Here is an 18,286-nt window from a genome sequence, read left to right on the forward strand (position 1 = left end):
TTTAAATATAAGCGTAAGTAGTGATAAATGATATCAATATTTACAGTATGACAAATGTATCTATGAATTACAAAGATGACAGCACTTGCATCCATTATCCATTAGTGTATCTAAATCTAATGTACGTAAAACTATTAAAATCTAATGTACGTAAAACTAAATCTAAAGTACGTAAAACTAAATCTAATGTACGTATGTATTCTTGTTTTCAAGTGCCTGCATGGTTTAGCTCCAGCTTATCTTCTCAACGAATTCAGCCACGCTAGCAGTATACATTCCTATAACACCCGTAATAAAGACAAACTTCGTCCTGGGGCGGATCCAGGATTTAGTCAAGGGGGGTTCGGAGAATTGTTCCCCTTCTGAGGGGTCCAAGATTTTGAAAATTAGGTCTTCGGAAACATGATTTCCAGCGTTCTGAGGGAAAATTTAGGAGGTTCGACCAAACCACTCGAACCACCCCTGGATCCGCCCCAGTTCGTCCGCCCTTTGCTAAGACCCAGAAATTTAAAAACTCATTTTGCATCCATGGGGCTATTATTTGGAACAAATTACCGTGTAGCATAAGAAATATTTCCAAAATTTTAAAAATAGGCTTAAACACTACTTCCAATAAATAGTTATATCTAGTTAGTTATGGGTGGTTTGCACGTTACGTCATCGACGCCATGTTGGTGGACGTAAACAATAGATATCTCATTAGCTCCTTCTGTTCGTCCACCAGGATTTGTTCCTTTCACCATTGTTACCTGCATGTGTCTCTAGAGATTGGTTGCAAACCGCCTATATTTAGTTCGCTCGCTCCGACGAAGGGCTAACGCTCGAAACTTCAGCTTTTATAACCGTAACGGTGGCCAATTTACCATTTCAACTTTGTTGATATATTCAAATTATATTTAGTTATATCTAATAATACAACGTGACTCAACTGAATAAGCGTGACTCGAGATGAAGGCTGTTGAAGCAGCATGACAGTGCAAAAAATTTATAGCTCCATCCAGGTGTCAGGGGAATATATATAGATGTCAGGGTAGCTAGATTTTGCTGCTCTATTTGACTTGTTACGTGGAGAAATGGCTCACTTTTCGAAAGGATCTGAAAAGCCGGCGCTGAAAGGCGACCACCTACGCCTTTACAGTATGAGATTCTGCCCATTTGCACAGGTAAAGTGCATCATGTCGAAGGCATCTTAGCTCGTAGTTGCTTTGCATGTTTCTTTAACATCAGTTTCATTCACTTGTTTACCTGCGCAGCTCATCGTCGTGCTTTTATTTTCTTGTTGAGTGCTTGTTTTTCTTTTTATCGTTCGGCACATTCTAGAAAGCTTCCTAAATAAGCCATCATTTTGATTGCTTCTTGTGTTTTGCATTGTATTCATCCCAGTTTTATTTCGCAGAGAACGCGACTTGTGTTAGCAGCAAAAGGAATCGAGTACGAATGTGTGAACGTCAATTTGATGGATAAACCAGAATGGTTCTTCGAAATGAATCCAGCTGGAGCTGTCCCGGTGATCGAGCTGCCTGATGGAAAGGTTCTTTATGAATCTGCGATATGCTGCGGTAGGTAAAATGTTTTGTTGTTGTTGTTGTTGCAATCTTTAATGTTTACTTGACAAGAAAGACGATAAAAGAAGCACGATTCTCGTCTCACTTTCCGGTATGATTGCAGAGCCGATTGAAAAGAGATCCACATTTGGTTTGCCGAAAAATTGTAGGAAACTTTAAAGCTCTCATAGAAACTCTAGCCACTTCATAACACTTTTGGAACTTTTCAGAGAGATGAGCTGATAGGTCAAGTAATTATCCGTCTGGGGCGGATCCAGGATTTAGTCAAGGGGGGTTCGGAGAATTGTCCGAGGGCATGCTCCCCCGGGATATTCTGAAACTTAGGTCTTCGGAAACAGGATTTCCAGCATTTTGAGGGAAAATTTAGGGGGTTCGACCGAACCACACCTGGATCTGCCTCAGCGTATGGCATTTTTATCCTCTCTATTGTTTAAGGAGCAAGTCCTTTTTAGTTCTAACTTTTTATTAAGCTGAACTCTTTTGAGAGCCTTTTAACTCTATAAATTTTGTTTACCTAGAATTTCTGGAGGATTTATATCCAGATAAGGAACAATTATTTCCTAAAGATCTAGTTGAAAAACACAAGCAGAGAATTCTGGTTGAAGTTCTGGGAAGCAAGGTATGATTAACCTTTATGAAAGCTATTTTATGTTGTGGTACTAAGTATGAGTGGATCACACAGCCAAGAAAGACTAATGGACATGACACATATGGCAGATGGTAGAATTTTTAATTTAGTTATTGGGAATGAATAGCATATTTATATTTTTCTTTTTAGTTGATTCCTGCTTATTATAAAAAGATGCTGAGAGGCGATAGTCCTGAAGTACTGGAAGAACTTGATAAACATCTAACTTCCTTTGAAAAAGAACTGAATGGAAAAACATTTATTGGAGGTGGGTCATCGAATATAATGTGCCTGACAACTTTTTTTTTTATGTTAAGTCAAGAGATTGTGATTAGAATATCCATATTCAGTTTTTTAAATTTCTAATGGAATATCATCCAGCAACTTCTGAACTTTACTGCAGAAGTCCTTCTGACAATTTCTGAATGTGGCTGAAAGATCTCCTGATATGTTCAGATGAAGTCCAAAGTTTTCTACATTTAGCAATGCCAAGTGACCAATCTGATTCGGCAGAATTAAAAATAATTCTTCTGGAAAAAAGGCAATAAAGCCAATTAAACTGACACTGGTCAATCTCTATTAATCTGCATCTGGCACTATATTGCTGACACCAAGGTGAAAGAATTAGTTTCTCTTTGTCAATAATAGGGATAAATGATTGGAAATTAAACTCTCGACTCACAGTTTTGTCTCTTAAACTCCTCAGAGGTGTATAGAATTTGCCAATCACTTCCAAACTAGCCAATCAGCACTTGCAAAAAGCATGCATATTTATATAGTGGTAATAGCAATCAGTATCCCATTTTTTATGGTCTACTCCTTATAAAACAAAATTCAGTTATCACTGAAGTAGGCTTGAAGATTTTTTCATTAAAACATGTTAGACACATGGCAGGATATAGGGCCATAGAAACAAAAGAAGGAAAACTGGGATTTTGGTTACTTTGAGTATTACTGACAATAAAAGGGAAAAGTATCACACATAATAATAGTAATAATGATAATAATAATAATAATAATAATAATAATTTTCACTGCTAATCGCCGTCGCAAAGCACAGCAATGACGCAGCTCAACAAGGTCGAACCGAAAGCTTACAACATAATAAGCATGCATTCCCTCTTGTCACAGGTTCAAGTCCCAGCATGGCAGACTACCTCATGTGGCCATGGATTGAACGGCTCTATCAAATAACTGATCAACTGAAGGGGTTCCCAGTGCTGTCAGCTTGGTGCATGGCCATGAGTGAAGTGCCTGCTGTGAAGGAGTGCACTCTTCCGCCAGAATGGCACAAAAAGTTCTATGAACTCTACAAAGCGAAAAATCCAGATGCACAGCTTATTGGTCTGGAATGAAAAACATGGAAGAAGAGTCTAAAACGTGATTCTGATAATTTCTTTCAAAATAAGCCAAAAGATTTTGTGTATATCGCTGATCACATAGCTGTGCACGATACGAGAGAAATAAAAACTGTCACACAAAGCAATCACATATTTTATATAGTAACAAGGATGAGAATATACTCTTAGTATACCGGTGACGTTAAGACCTGCGTATAATTTGAGTCATTGCAGTGTATCATTGCAAATAAATCATACATTCGTGTTGGAAAAAAAAAAGGTGAAGCCAGTACACAATCACCCCATTCCTTCATAAAATTGGGAGGGTGGCAATTGTACATTTTACAGGCTTAAAGAAGACACGCCCATCTTACCCACTTTGTGATGGTTATTTGAAAGAATTACCCCCGGGGGGGTACTCAATATATTTCTGGGTGGGGAGGTGTGGTGCGGCCCCTCATACCCTGACCCTGTTTAAGACATATATTGCTGATTTTCCTACCCTGTTTAAGACAGAATTCCGATTTTTGATACCCTGTTTAAGACATTTAATTTGCCTGGTATCAACGCCAAAATCAACGGAATTCAATATTAATTAAAATTAGAGCATGTAAAATTTTTGCAGTTTATCTTCCAAGAAAAGATACCCTGTTTAAGACAAAAATCTCGAAAAACATACCCTGGCTGGCCGCACGTCCCCATTAAGCCCTTATAAGGGAGTACCCCCCCGGGGGATTACCTTCTTCTTTCCCGCGGCGTTGTTGAGATTCTGGGCTGATGTAAATTTCTTTTAAGATACAGTTGGACCCCGATAATTCGAACTCGGATAAGTCGAAGTCCCCGCTAATTCGAAGTACAATTCATTTCCCTTGGTTTTGCCCCACTTTTCTCAGTCATTTTACCTCGGATAATTCGAAGTCTCCGCTAATTCGAAGTAATTTCTGTTCCCTTAGGTCGGATTTTACCCCGATAATTCGAAGTTAAGTTACCAGCTGAATGAAAAAGAACAGACGCTATCGGAAATTAGAATATATATTTATGTAATAACAGTTTCGAACATTTCACAGCTCGTTAATCCCTTGATAATTGTGTAAAACAGTTCTCTTTGCATTAATCCCTTTACTGTATGTGCGGTGCTTTATAAAAGTTATTAACATGTCGATGTGATGAAAATCCATGTGCCTAAAGAGTTGACGAAAAATCCAATTTTAGTCTTTCAGCTTTGTGAACTCTCTTTCAAGAATGAAAATGCTGCAGGAAATGCCTTCTAGCAAAGCGACAGGAGCGGATAGTCTTGGCATTCGAGTGCTAAAAATTGCTGCGCCAGGTATTGCCAGCTCGGTTACGAGCCTTATCAACTATTGTATTTCCACTCACAGTTTTCCGTCAAAGTGGAAAATGGCAAAAGTCACACCAATTTTTAAAAATCAAGGCTCTAACTCTCATAAACAAAATTATCGTCCAATCTCGGTACTTCCCATTTTGTCAAAGATCTACGAGAGGACAAAATGAGATCAGTTGATCACATTATTGATCAGTTGTAAATTTATGATTGAATTAAATGATTGAATATTGATTCATTGTACGCGCACCTGTCTAGAAACGGCCTTCTGTATGGATTACAGTCAGGGTTGCGAAAGCATCATTCAACTGAAACTGCCCTTATTCGACTCTTGGATCAGATCCTCTTTGATATTGACTGTAATAATGTAACTGGCCTTGTGTGTATTGATTATAGTAAAGCTTTTGACCTGATAAATCATGATATTCTCCTTGCTAAACTGAAGATCTATGGTGTCGATGATGGAAATCTACAATTGTTTCGGAGCTACTTGGCTGACCGTCAACAATATGTTAATATAAATGGGTGCAATTCATCCCCACTAGGTATCACCCATGGTGTTCCACAAGGAAGTATTTTGGGCCCCTTGCTGTTCCTGACTTTCATCAATGACCTCCCACAAGTGATCTCAAACTCTACTGTGGATGTTTATGCCGATGATACTAACTTTTCCTCTAGTGCTCATTGTACTCTGGGGATAACGGCAGTTGAAGCAAAATTTCAGGAGGACATTGACAGTCTTTGCGCATGGTCTACTCAAAATCGCATGGTCTTAAATGCCGGGAAAACCAAATCTATTCTGGTAACTGGCAAGCGTCTCAAGTCACGTGTAGCTGACCCTAGTTTGAAGTTGCAAGCAAATGGAACAGCTATCGAGCAAGTTATACATCAGAAACTGCTTGGGGTTACAATTGATCAAGAACTAACTTTTAAGGAACATGTAGATAAACTTTGTAAGAAGCTTAGCAAAAAAATTGGCCTACTGAAAAAGTTGTGTACTTATTACCCATTGAGGAAAGATTACTCTTCTATAATGCCCTTATTAAGCCGGTCATGATGTATGGTGGTATAGTTTGGACCTATTGTTCTAAGGAAGATCTCATGAGAGTGTTTCGGTTGCAGAAACGTGCAGCGCGTGTAATATTAGGTACAGGTATCAGATCAAGAACTGTGGAAAATTTTAAGAAACTAAATTGGATTCCATTCTATGATGAAGTCAAGATAAGAAAGTGCGTGTTAATCTATAAGGCACTGCATGGGGAATCCCCTACGTATATTGAAAGTACTTTAACTACAAATCACTCCCTGCTTGGTAGAGAGACCAGGCATGGCCAGCATAACCTAATCTGTCCCAAGTATCGAAATACTACTGAGGCAGGAAGGTCTTTCCAAGTTAGTAGTATTAAGCTATGGAATAGTCTTCCAAATGAGCTTAGGAAACAACGTAGCATCTCCTCTCTTAGGAATGATTTGATGAATTATTTTATAAATTCCAGTGTAGAGACATTGATTCTTTTGAAGCTGTATTATAATCTAGTTTTATTATCATACGTATCTAATACCGCAGTTCAAAATATATGAACTTCATATATTTCATTGTATCTGATTTATCACTTTCACGGGTTTATTACGAATCAACTTAACGGCCTGCTCCCAGTTGGCTTGTTAGCTCAATTGGTAGAGCGCTGCACTAGTATCGCAGAGGTCAGTGGTTCGAATCCCGTACAGGCCTGATTTTTTTCAGGTCTGATTTTCGCTATTGCTTAAATAGCGCTATCCACTGCGAGGATCGTGCATCATACTTATCTAATACCGCAGTTCAAAATATATGAACTTCATATATTTCATTGTACCGAATCTTTGAATAGTTACATTGTTCGACTAGTTAGTTCTATTTTTAATCTCTATGGCTTAGAATGTATTACTTACTAACTTTAGTTTTGAGGGCCACTGGTTTATCAGCGCAAGCTGTTCTGTGTATACTCTCTTTAAATAAAGTCGATTATTATTATTATTATTGTTGGTTTCCATTACTGTTTCCTATTACTGTTGGTTTCCAGATTTCCTGGTAGTCGTGATATCCCCAAGTTTATGTAGGAGTTAATCTGAAGCGAAGCAACATTCCTTGGGCAAACCATTATTTAAGCAGAGCTTGATTTAGTAAATTCAAAGCCAGTATCTAGCAGTTGAGTGCATGCATCTAATGACAAGGACGCGATATGAGTAAACAATACACGCTAAATCACACTTTTAGCGGAAGTGGATCACTTTGTCGGTATCCTTTTTCAATTTAGGCTTTTTACCGAGGTGCTAATTGGCATGTATTTCTGTGCTCTAGAAAATGGCAGAATCTGCTTCTTCCGGACGCAGAAAATATTCTAATAAAAGTGTTCGTCAAAAATATGAAGCTTTGAAATTGCTTGAGAAAAGTAAAGCCAAAAAAGATGTTGCAGCTCAGTTCAAAGTACCACCGAATACAATCTCAATATGGCTAAAGAACAAGGACAAGATTGTAAAAGCCTTTGAAGGAGGGAGTCATCGAACTCAGTTTCGGCTGAAAGCGAGTACTTGTGATAACTTGGATGAGGCCTTATACAAGTGGTTCATCAGAGTTAGAGATCAAGGCGTACCTGTTGGTGGCCCTTTACTCAAAGAGAAAGCAAGAAAGTATGCCGAAGAGCTGGGAATGGAAGATTTCAAAGCATCTAATGGTTGGCTTGACCGCTGGTAGAATAGGCACAGTGTTACATTTAAAACAGTCTCGGGCGAAGCAAAATCATGCACAGCAGATATGACTGCATCTTAGCAAGAAACAACTTTTCCGACTTTGCTTACAAATTATGAACTGCGAGACATTTACAATGCAGATGACTTCGGTCTTTTTTATAAAGCTTTGCCAAGTAGATCGCTGCACTTGAAAAGTGAGAAATGCATTGGAGGAAAGCACAGCAAAGAGCGCATAACTGGGTTGGTCGCCGTAAACGCTGAAGGAGAAAAACTCCCAATGTTTGTGATCGGAAAGTCTGTCAAGCCTCGGTGTTTTTCAGGCGTGTTAAACTTGCCCTGTAGGTATCGCGCTCAGAAAAAGAGCTGAATGGACAGTGACTTATTTGAAGAATGGGTGCGAGAACAGGACCGGAAGTTTGAGAGTGAAGGGAGAAAGATTGCCTTGTTTATTGACAATTGTCCCGCCCACCCACAAATCGACAATTTAAAGGCGATCAATCTTGTATTTTTGCCGCCAAATACGACATCCAAAACCCAGCCCATGGATCAAGGTGTTATACGGTCAACCAAAACCCACTACAGGTCTGGTTGTGTGCGCAAATTTATTGAAGCGATCGACAAGAACAAGCCAATGCCAAAAATTACCGTTCTTGATGCAATGGTCCTTCTGACACAGGCCTGGAACACGGTTTCAAGGGATACTATTTGCAACTGTTTTAGGAAGGGAGGCATCGGAGGTAAAGAGCAACAAAGCGCAATCGCTGACGAAAATGACCATTTAAAATCCTAGAAGAAGATTTCGATGCATTGAGACAGAAAGACACGGAACTGGCACCGACAGAAGCAAGAGCTGAAGATGTCATTGAGGCAGATGACGGCGTTATGACATCGGAAAGTGCGCTGTTAAGTGATGACGAAATATTAGAAGAATTGAGAGAACGTGACAGCACAGTGATGGAAGTAGACGATGATAGTGACGATGATGACTCCGAGGAGAGACCACAGAAGCCAACAAGAGCACAAATAACCGAGGCTATCAACACTCTTTCGTCCTATAGTCTGTTTGCTGCAGATGGAGCTGACGAGATTCATGGAAACATGAATCAGATCACCTACATCATCGAGAAAAACATTCGCAAATCTCAGAGGCAGCTCGCAATTCACAGCTTTTTAGGCTAAGCACCTTTTACATTGGTCACTGTTCTGCTTTTTGTTTGTTCTTATGAAATTTAAAAAAAACTGTTTTGTTGATGAAAACATTTGAAATACCTTCAGGGAGTACAAACTGTTCTCTAATATCGCGAAAATAGGGTAAATAAAGTTATGCAGGGGTAAAAATTGCGTATTTATTTTTGACCCCTATAATTCGAACCCCCGATAATTCGAACTATTTTTCTTTCCCTTAAGACTTCGAATTATCGGGTTCGTCAGCCTCATCAGTATTTAAATAATATATTAGATATCATAATTGTCATTGTCGACCAGTTTTGTAGTAATGCAAGCAAAACCGGGCATACAATGCATAAATTTCCAAAAGAAGCAAATTTGAAGCGACAATGGGTTAAATTTGTTCAAGTAAAAGAGCCAATTTTGACGAGCCAATTTTGACGAGCCAATTTTGACGAGCCAATTTTGACGAGAAAAGTCAACGCTGGTTCCTTTACATTTTCAGTGGATTCGACAATTTTTCTATTTCTTTTTATAGTGATAATTTTTCGCGTAGTACTTACTGTGTTTGGTTATATGTGTCATCACGCCCTATATAAATCTATTTAAGGAATTTTTAAGTCATTGTATTACAACTGATGAAGGTCTCGGACCGAAACGTTTTTTATTAAACTTTTTAGACTTTTTATTGAGTATATGTCTTCCTTCGCTCGAAGTTGTCCGTCCTTGTGTGCCACACTACTTCTCCTACCATTTATCGAGGTTTGGACTGTGAATCCTTTTGGATCCTTCTGCATGGCGCGGCGTCACCGTTGGCTCGAGGCCTTTTAACTTATTATATATATATATATATACCGGATACATTCGCAAATCTTTACGTTACAACTTGTTTATCAATAATAATACTTCGGAAAGCACTATATATATAAGTATTTCCTTTCGAACAGGCACAACCGCTAGTGTTGTAGGACATGAATAACTATGATCTGCATTTACATGTACCTTTGTTTCTGTCAAAGGTTTGGCGGTTTTAATCCAGTGTAAGAAGTTCCAAAATCAGCTGGAAAAGTGCTTCGGATTTTTTGTACCGCACTAGATGGCAGAGCGACCCTTACATTCTTGCCGAGATAACCCCAGCGAGCCAGTTGTCTGTAGGCAATGTAGCGAAATTTCCTCCCAGGAGAGAGAAAAATAACTAGCTCTAGCACTGTGTTATTTAATCAATAGCACAAAAACTCCAGCAAATCGATCTCAAAAACAGATTAAAATAAAACATTTCGCTTACTCGTTTTGGGTGCGATTATCTGTACTGTATTGCTGCCTGTACGCGTAATAGGCCGTCTCCAGCACCCAGACATCGAGGCAGGTTGACTGAAAACCTGGATACTCAGTAATACAAGTCATTTGGGTTTCAGGCCTTTGTTCCTCCACCTTTTGCCACACTTGCCCGATTTCTGCACAACAAACACTTTCATGTGTTGTCAGCATTGGCTGACGAGTTCCACACTCGCACCTTTGACAATTTTATATAACACACCCACGGACGCTCAAGTTAAAAAAATTCTGTTGCATTCTTTTAGATTGGAAACTTGCTTTATTAAGTTTTCATGTCAAAAACAACTAAATTACACAATGAATTAAATACCAGTCTGTGTTTCCGAGACGATCGGCATCGCTGTCAACCGGTTCTGTGCTGTCTTCGTGCGGATCGTTTCGGTGAACTCTACGCGGCTCATGTTGATAAGGACGTGGCCCAGACTCTCCTATAGGTTCTGAGTTATCCCCATCGTTTTCATATAAGTTTAAGGCATTCAAGTCGCTTCCCTCTGACAAAACATCGTCCGAACTACTGCTACTTGAACGAGCTGCCATACCAATGCTACTGTGAAGTCCGTGTTGCGCAATATTTTAGTTCCACCGCTTACGTCACGACCTCTCCATTATTTTCACCGGAAGTGGAATTTCACTATAAAATGCCGATTTTTTTCCTTAAATAAGTCGAATTGGGAAAAATCGATTACAGATTCGTTTTCTATGACACTTTTTAGATGAAATAAGAAAAATATATATTCTAGGGTTTACAGGCCCTTTAAAGCAATGAAATAAGAAAAATTTAACTGAATGATTCCTTCTTGTAACAGGTTCAAAGTTTCAACTTTTTAACAAAGAAGGAGAAGGTTATTTCTCAATTCCTAAGCCTTGTTTTTCAGTTAACTGTAACTTCAAGTGGAAGAACTATACTTGGCGTGACAAGATCCTGATCGTGCAGCTGCATGGAAATATCACGTGATCACCAGCGTGCTTGTGACTTTATAGAGCGTTTGCACATCACGTCACAAATTTCGCGGGAAAGTTGAGTCGCCATGTTGGTGTTCCACATTTTTCAACATGGCGGGATATCTTCTCTCAGATTATGCGAACACGCTCGATCCCCACGTGAAAAAACGTTATTTAGAGAAGATTTCTTGTGTTGGAATCGATCCTCTCTTGTTCTCAGACAAAAAATACGATCCAGAGTGCCTGCCTCTGGTCGAATCGATGGATTTATCGTTGTTTTTGGTGATTGACATGACACGAGTTATTACAGTAAAGACTATTTTAAGGCGTATAGAAGTCTACAGAACATGGTTGTAAACATGAAAGTGTTGCTATTGAAACTTATGAAAAGATCATGAAGGAAAAGCACATAAACTTTCAGGTAACGAAATGTGGCACGTTTATCAATAAACAATATCCATGGTTACATCCCACACCAGACGTTTTGTGTAGGTGTGATTGCTGTGGGAATGGATGTGGGGAGGTCAAAAGCCCCTATTGTTTAAAGGATATAGACTTGGAGCTGTATATTAACAAATACAACTCATGCCTACTTTTACCAAATCCAACAGTAAATATTCACTGCTGAAAAGCTTTATTGTGACTTTGTTGTTTGTGGTTTTCGTGAGCAAATTGATCTCTTCTGTGAAAGAATTTTGCCTGATGTCAGACACTGGCACTCTGTTGTTTCCAAACTTAATCACTTCTGGAGATACTGTGTGCTACCAGAAATTTTGGGAAGGTGGTATACTCAAAAGTGAAGTTTGTCTCATTCATCCCCTTATCCCAATTGTTTTTGCTTATTTTTGCAGACTGGCAGCTAGAGGGCCTGTGGTAACATGCACAAACCAAGCATGTCCCATCTCTACTTTTCATTTATCTTGTTTGAAAATTACAAAAGTACCTAACAAGTGGTTTTGTCACCTGTGTCTAAAAACACCAGCAGCCAAAAATGAAAAATCAAAATGCAAACAGACAAGAGATATTTTGGATGAAGCTCTCAAATTAGATTTTATCTGCACATGCAAACAGAACCCACTGTTCAGATAAACTGCTGAAATCCCACAACCCATTTTGTCAAGGTAGAAAGTTTTTTCATTTGCCCTGCTTATACTTGAAGCAGGTGCTGAACAATGCAATGACAACTTGGGAATGTATGGTGTGTAAATCAGGAGGAAAAACTGAACAAAGGTTGTTAGTGACACTTTCAATGCATTTGATGATAGTGTTGGGATAACTGGTATTTCAAAATACTCTTCAGAAAAGTCAGCATCACTTGCAAAGCTGGATGATGGGCATTACCAATTGATTTCATCACCCAATGGTTGGCTTGACTGTGATATTATCCATAAAGTACATGTTTGTCTAAGAATCATTAATCCAGATGGGGAGGGCTTTCAGAGACCAACTTTAGGCCCCTTTAGAAACTTAATCAGGTTATTGGGGAATTTATTCAGATTCTGCATACTGGCAATGCCCACTGGGTATGTGTAAGCTCAGTAGGGTGTGAAGATCGCACTGACAATCTGTATGACAGTTTGTATCATAACATTATTCTAAATGAAGTACAAGAGCAGGTACTCAATCTTGTTGGACGTTCAAATTTTACTAGCATTTCAAGTTGTCCCTGTGCAACAACAGACAAATAGCAGTGACTGTGGAGTATTTGCTGCCACCTTTGCTACATGCCTTGCTTATGGTATACACCCTGAAACAATGCAATTTGATGTCCCTAAAATGAGAAACCATTTATATCAGTCTTTAAAATCTGGTGTATTGAAAATGTTTCCTAAATTTTAGACTGCTTAAGGTACATCCACAGTTAAAAAATTTTTGGAGAGAAAGAATACCCACTTTATTATAGTGAAAATAAAATAGTTGCCCGATGCAATGGACCTGCATACTTGAATGCTCAAGATGGAGGGCAGGGACCCAGTCTACGTTGAATCGATCCCAATCTTTCGCAGCTTCTTCTGAAACGAAGTGCCGGCTGCAGACCCTATCGCGTTCTTAAATATCATCAGTTAAGTCATCTCTACTTATCGCACAGATCCACATTCTTCTTCGCTCAGAAGTAAGTTCTTTGGTGTACTCTCCTTGACTAAACTGAACACGTGGGACACGAAAAAACATTACTTTTTCGACGTTAGACCACTTCTTCCCTGTTTTGTTTCCACAGCTAATGACAAGGCAAAGGACTGTGATAACGAAAATATAAATATTACACAATTGTCTTCTCAAAACCGTAAAATGTGCTCCAAATGTTTCCTGTCACAATACTCAGAGCTGATTATCATGGAACACCAACATGGCGGATGAAGTGGGTTACCACGACGATAAAGAAATTTGGTCACGTGAGTGAAAACGCTCTATAAACGCTTGGCTGATGACTGTGCATTGTGTGCAGTGACGGTGCAAGTCTTACCTGAAGCAAACATATTCTGCGAGCTATCGTTCTTTGGACTAAAATGACTCACCTTTCTAAAGGATCCGAAAAACCGGCCTCAAAAACAGATGGCCTCCGCCTTTACAGCATGCGATTTTGTCCCTATGCAGAGGTAAACATTTTAACGTTCTATGGGTGTTTTGTGTCTTTGCAAGAGTCATCCACCTTTTTACTCGCTTTCTTTGTTTATTCAGGATACTTGTAACACATTCTGCGAATAATTTACTCAGTTATTATCTATTCCATGTCTGTAGAGAGCACGACTTGTGCTTGCAGCTAAAGGAATTGAGCACGAGTGTGTAAACATCAACTTGAAGGACAAACCAGAATGGTTTTTCGAACTGAACCCTGTTGGAAAGGTCCCAGTGATTGAGCTACCTGGAGGAAAGGTCATTTACGAATCTGTGATATGCTGTGGTAAGGGATAAGGTTTTCAAAACTTGTCTACAAGCCTCAAAAAAACCTTACTGAAAACTTATTCAAACTACTGCAACTTCTCGATCTTATGTGATTCTTTCTGCTTGCCTTGACTTCTCTTTTCAGTGTATTTACTCAGAACGTTATTTTTCGATTAAAATAGTGTTTTTTCTTGCCTTTTCTTGGAGAAATTACTCAAGAAGTTATGGAGAGTAGTTAAGATGTTATTTTCGATGACAATAGTGTTTTCCCTCGCAATTGCTTAGCGATGTAAGAATAAGGATGTCATGTGACCAAATAGGACAAAGAAAGATAATGATCTCACTGAATTAATGTTCTGAAATCAATCAAAATATATTATTGCCCCTGCTCATGAATTAAATCTACCTAAAAGTAAAGGTTCGAGTTTGTTTTACTGATATCACAAGCCCAATGGTTCCACCCAGATCAAAATTTGATGGGCCCGGTTGATCAAATTTTCATCCTGCATTGCAGATTCCTGTGCAATAAGGCAAAGAAAAACTGCATCTGTTGTTCGACCCTTTAGTTGTTTCTATGTTACTTTGTTTTTGTTTTGTAAGTGGTTGATTTTACAGTTGCAGTCATGTCACAAAAATAAAATTTCATTTCACACAGAAGACTTCACCACAAATTGGCTTCCATTTGAAATGACTGGCTAACCAAATATGAAACATAGTGTTGTTAAAACAAAAAATGTTGTCTTTGTCTTTCAGATTTCCTGGAAGATATGTATCCAGGAAAGACGCAGTTGTTTCCAAAGGATCCATATGAAAAACATAAACAGCGATTACTGGTTGAAGTTCTGTGTAATAAGGTATACACAAGTTTTGCTAAGCTTACTTACAGAATCTGCTATTACCAAGACAATTTCAAATGTTGATGTCCATTCATTCTTACTGCCTCATTGTGGAATTTTTTCCTTATCCAAAGACAGCACTGGAAGCTGCGGAGTTTTAGAGCAAAAAGTAATCCTCAATTCCTGTTATTTAAGTTGTGTATAAATTTAATTGCTTCCTGGTTAACAAAGCCTAAGCCAATTACTTAATGTTTGCAGATCACATCTGCCTTTTACGAATCTGTACGGGGTGGTGATGAGGCTAATGAGGAGCTGGACAAGCAACTGTCTGCATTCGAAAAAGAGCTCAAAGAGAGGAATACAAAGTTTATTGGAGGTGAGCCCTTGTCAATTATTTTGATTCAGACAGGTTTAAGTAGTATATTACCTGTTCCATTGACCTTAGAGGATACTGATAACATGACAAACTGGTTAATAGTACAAAAAAAATAATTAAATATCCTTATCCCATCCATGCATAGAGGCTAGGGTTTGCTAGTTCCTACTTTCCCCACCCTACCCCTCTCCTCCCCTCCCCGCCGCTCCCAAGTCCTGTAAGACCCCAGTTTTAATTTCTGTAATTTTTGCCATGAAACTTTTGGCTTGAAGTGCTCTTTACTCTTCCCCTCCTTAACTGTTTCACTCTCAAGATCTCGTTAGTAATTCTCCTTACTGTCTGCCATATAATTCTAATAATGTTAGTTTGGAGACTTAAGTATTGTATCAACTAATAATCTCTCAAATTGATATTTTTCTGTATTCTCATCACCTGTCTGCTTGATATTATATTGATATGGTAAGGAGAAATTCTCTCCTGGTCACTCATGGGAGGTAAAGTGTTAATTACGAGGGAAGCTTTTTTAGTTGGGTGATGATGTCAAAATTTCGTGGAATCCTAGTCTTCATGAGGTTTTACTTGAATTTTCTAATGGGACTCTATGTTTTTTTCTCTTCTTCTGAATTGTAATTTCTGCATATTTACCTTTCAGTCTTCATTTGGTTATTCGTGCCAGAAACTCACACAAATGAATTGTACAAGACAGATTCAGGGGGTACAAGATTAGAGAAAAGTTTGCCTTTTTCCACTGCAATCCGTAAAATAGTCTGAATATCAACTGTCCTCTCCCCCTAACCTACAGGGGGTGTGCAAGGGTGCAAGGAATCAGGCAAAAAGGGATGAAGGTCTGTAGAGAAATCCTCATTTCAAAATTATTGTATTTCTTATGTTCCAGGTTCAAGTCCCAGCATGGCAGACTATCTCATATGGCCATGGATTGAACGGCTCCATCTAATGACTAACCACTTTAAGACTGATTTGGGTAAGTTCCCAGTACTCTCAGCTTGGTGCGCGGCCATGAGTGACGTGCCAGCAGTGAAGGAGTGTAGTTATCCAGCAGAATGGTACAATAAATATTTTGAAGGCATCAGCACTGGGAATGCAGAAGCTCAGCTGTATGGCATTGATGAGAAAGCATAAACAAGCTTTCACAAAACCTTCGTATTGTTAACGTTTCTCCTTTCCTGAAATAAAAGGAAAATGGTTTAAAACAATAGTGATGAAAGCATTGAAAATATATACGTCACGCAGTTGTTCATTTGCGCATTTCCTGTTCCCCACTGCTCCATATTCCTATCAGAGACCTGTCAAATGTAAAAATATAAGGTAAAATTTTACGCTCTGATTTTATTGTTACGAGTGCACAGTTGATGAAACGAAACGCCATAGAAAACAGTACGATACTGCGATAGGGACGGCGCGCAGCGAAAAAACGAGGAAGGCCAGGGAACGGTTTCTTACCCGACCCGACGTAAATTTTGGCACGCCTCGGCTACCGCAGCGTTTATCATTGCTCTGTTTTATTAAGGAACGGGCCGTCACACGACCGATCAGACAACGAGATTAATCTTGCTCCTGGGTTCAAACTTTTTTTTACCGATAAAGAGTACTTACGTCATGCGCATGCACGTCTGTATCTTGTTTCCTGTTGCTATATACTCCATGTATGCGGGGTCTGTAAAATGTAGAATGCGAGATTTTTAATTCTGAATAAAACGACATGTAACGGGAAGATTTTGCACGTTTACTGACAACTGTTTAGCGGCTTTTTCAAATTTTTGCCTAACATTTGACGTCGAATTTCAAGGCGTCGGGCGAAAATATCATTCATTTAACTAATTTTTATTTAAAGTACCACATTTGGTCAAAGTAAAATATCAACTTGAGAGTTCTGATATTGCAATGTTCCTCCCGCATTGACGAGCTCGCTGTTTTTATTTGTTCTACTCATCATCCAAAGAATTGACGTTGTCAACGAACTCAGTACGTAATATTCTGTTGTCTCTAGAGCTACCCAGTGGCCATTGTTGCATTTCCTCGCTGTAAAGGATCATCTCAAATATGTTAGTCTCTCTTTATTTAATGATACTGGAGGAGATTTCATATCCATTTTTACTATATTGGGTGGCCTATCAAGAGCGTCGAGAAAGAATCTAAGAATGAAAAAAAAAAAAAGTATTTCAAAGAACAAATATTTTGACGAACAGAGCTACGATTTACTGAGACCCAGAAATCTACAGAACGATCCATGGTAACTTGAGTGAGTGAATTTGTTGTAAATTTGCTTTGATGTACCTCTTGTTCATAGTTTTTATGATCACTAAAAATTATGAAATTTTCTTTATTACTTTCGTTGAACTTCGAGAGGAGTCGTTAATTTACCCCTCTCTGAATGCTGGTAAAAATAATTTGGTAATATCAACTAAGTTGAAATTGTAAATTGGCCACCGTGAAGAGTTAAAAAGCTGACGTTTCGAGCGTTAGCCCTTCGTCAGAGCGAATGGTATAAAATAGACGCGTGGCTATTTCACACCTCCATCTATTAGCGCCAATCATCAAAAGGTGGCGGCATTGGTGGCAAAAGTTCCAAGGACCACTACTTGATGCCAAGGCCGCTGTCTAAGCCTACACATGCTATTTGTATTAAAGGGGATCTCTTAAGCTTTAACGAATCTTACGAAACTTCTGTCATTGTCTAACATCCCAGTGGAAACTTCTGTCACTGTGGCGATTAAGAGAGAATAAATAAGAAAGAAACTCGGAAATGAAAAAGCAAAAGAAAACTAAATGCTTTGGCATTGTGCTGGCGATTCAAGATTTTGAGTACACAACTTATTGCAAGATGTTTTTATCTTCATGTTTTTTTTACGCAAGTCCGGAATGGAGCTGTCTTCATCAATGGACTCCAAGCTGTTTTAAAAGGAACATAACCTATTGAGAATTTTTTCTCTATAACTCTTTTGTGGGTCGTCAAATAGCGACGCAATCTTTGCGTTTGAAAAGCCATATTAAGATAGCCTTTTGATTCGTTGGTGTTTTGTTGCCTTTAATAAATAATATGGCTCGTGGTTGTATTCTCTAATATCAAGTTGACAAGGCGGAAGTTTATTGACTGACGTCAACCAAAGTAAAGCATTCTATTGAG

General features: G+C 38.8%; 2 protein-coding genes across 2 annotated transcripts; both read left to right on the top strand.

The window, feature by feature from the left end:
- Nucleotides 1-941: 941 nt before the first annotated feature.
- Nucleotides 942-3,675, top strand: LOC148725775 (glutathione S-transferase omega-1-like). Its single transcript, XM_088730226.1, has 5 exons — nt 942-1,163; nt 1,397-1,559; nt 2,084-2,184; nt 2,344-2,461; nt 3,325-3,675. The coding sequence occupies exons 1-5, from the start codon at nt 1,074-1,076 to the stop codon at nt 3,546-3,548; spliced, it is 696 nt and encodes a 231-aa protein (XP_088586352.1). The 5' UTR covers nt 942-1,073; the 3' UTR covers nt 3,549-3,675.
- Nucleotides 3,676-13,448: 9,773 nt separating this feature from the next.
- Nucleotides 13,449-16,873, top strand: LOC111322883 (glutathione S-transferase omega-1). Its single transcript, XM_022926103.2, has 5 exons — nt 13,449-13,643; nt 13,786-13,948; nt 14,683-14,783; nt 15,024-15,141; nt 16,037-16,873. The coding sequence occupies exons 1-5, from the start codon at nt 13,554-13,556 to the stop codon at nt 16,279-16,281; spliced, it is 717 nt and encodes a 238-aa protein (XP_022781838.2). The 5' UTR covers nt 13,449-13,553; the 3' UTR covers nt 16,282-16,873.
- The last annotated feature ends 1,413 nt before the right edge of the window (nt 16,874-18,286 follow it).

This window comes from Stylophora pistillata, chromosome 8, assembly GCF_964205215.1.
Source record: "Stylophora pistillata chromosome 8, jaStyPist1.2, whole genome shotgun sequence".
Classification (NCBI taxonomy): domain Eukaryota; kingdom Metazoa; phylum Cnidaria; class Anthozoa; order Scleractinia; family Pocilloporidae; genus Stylophora; species Stylophora pistillata.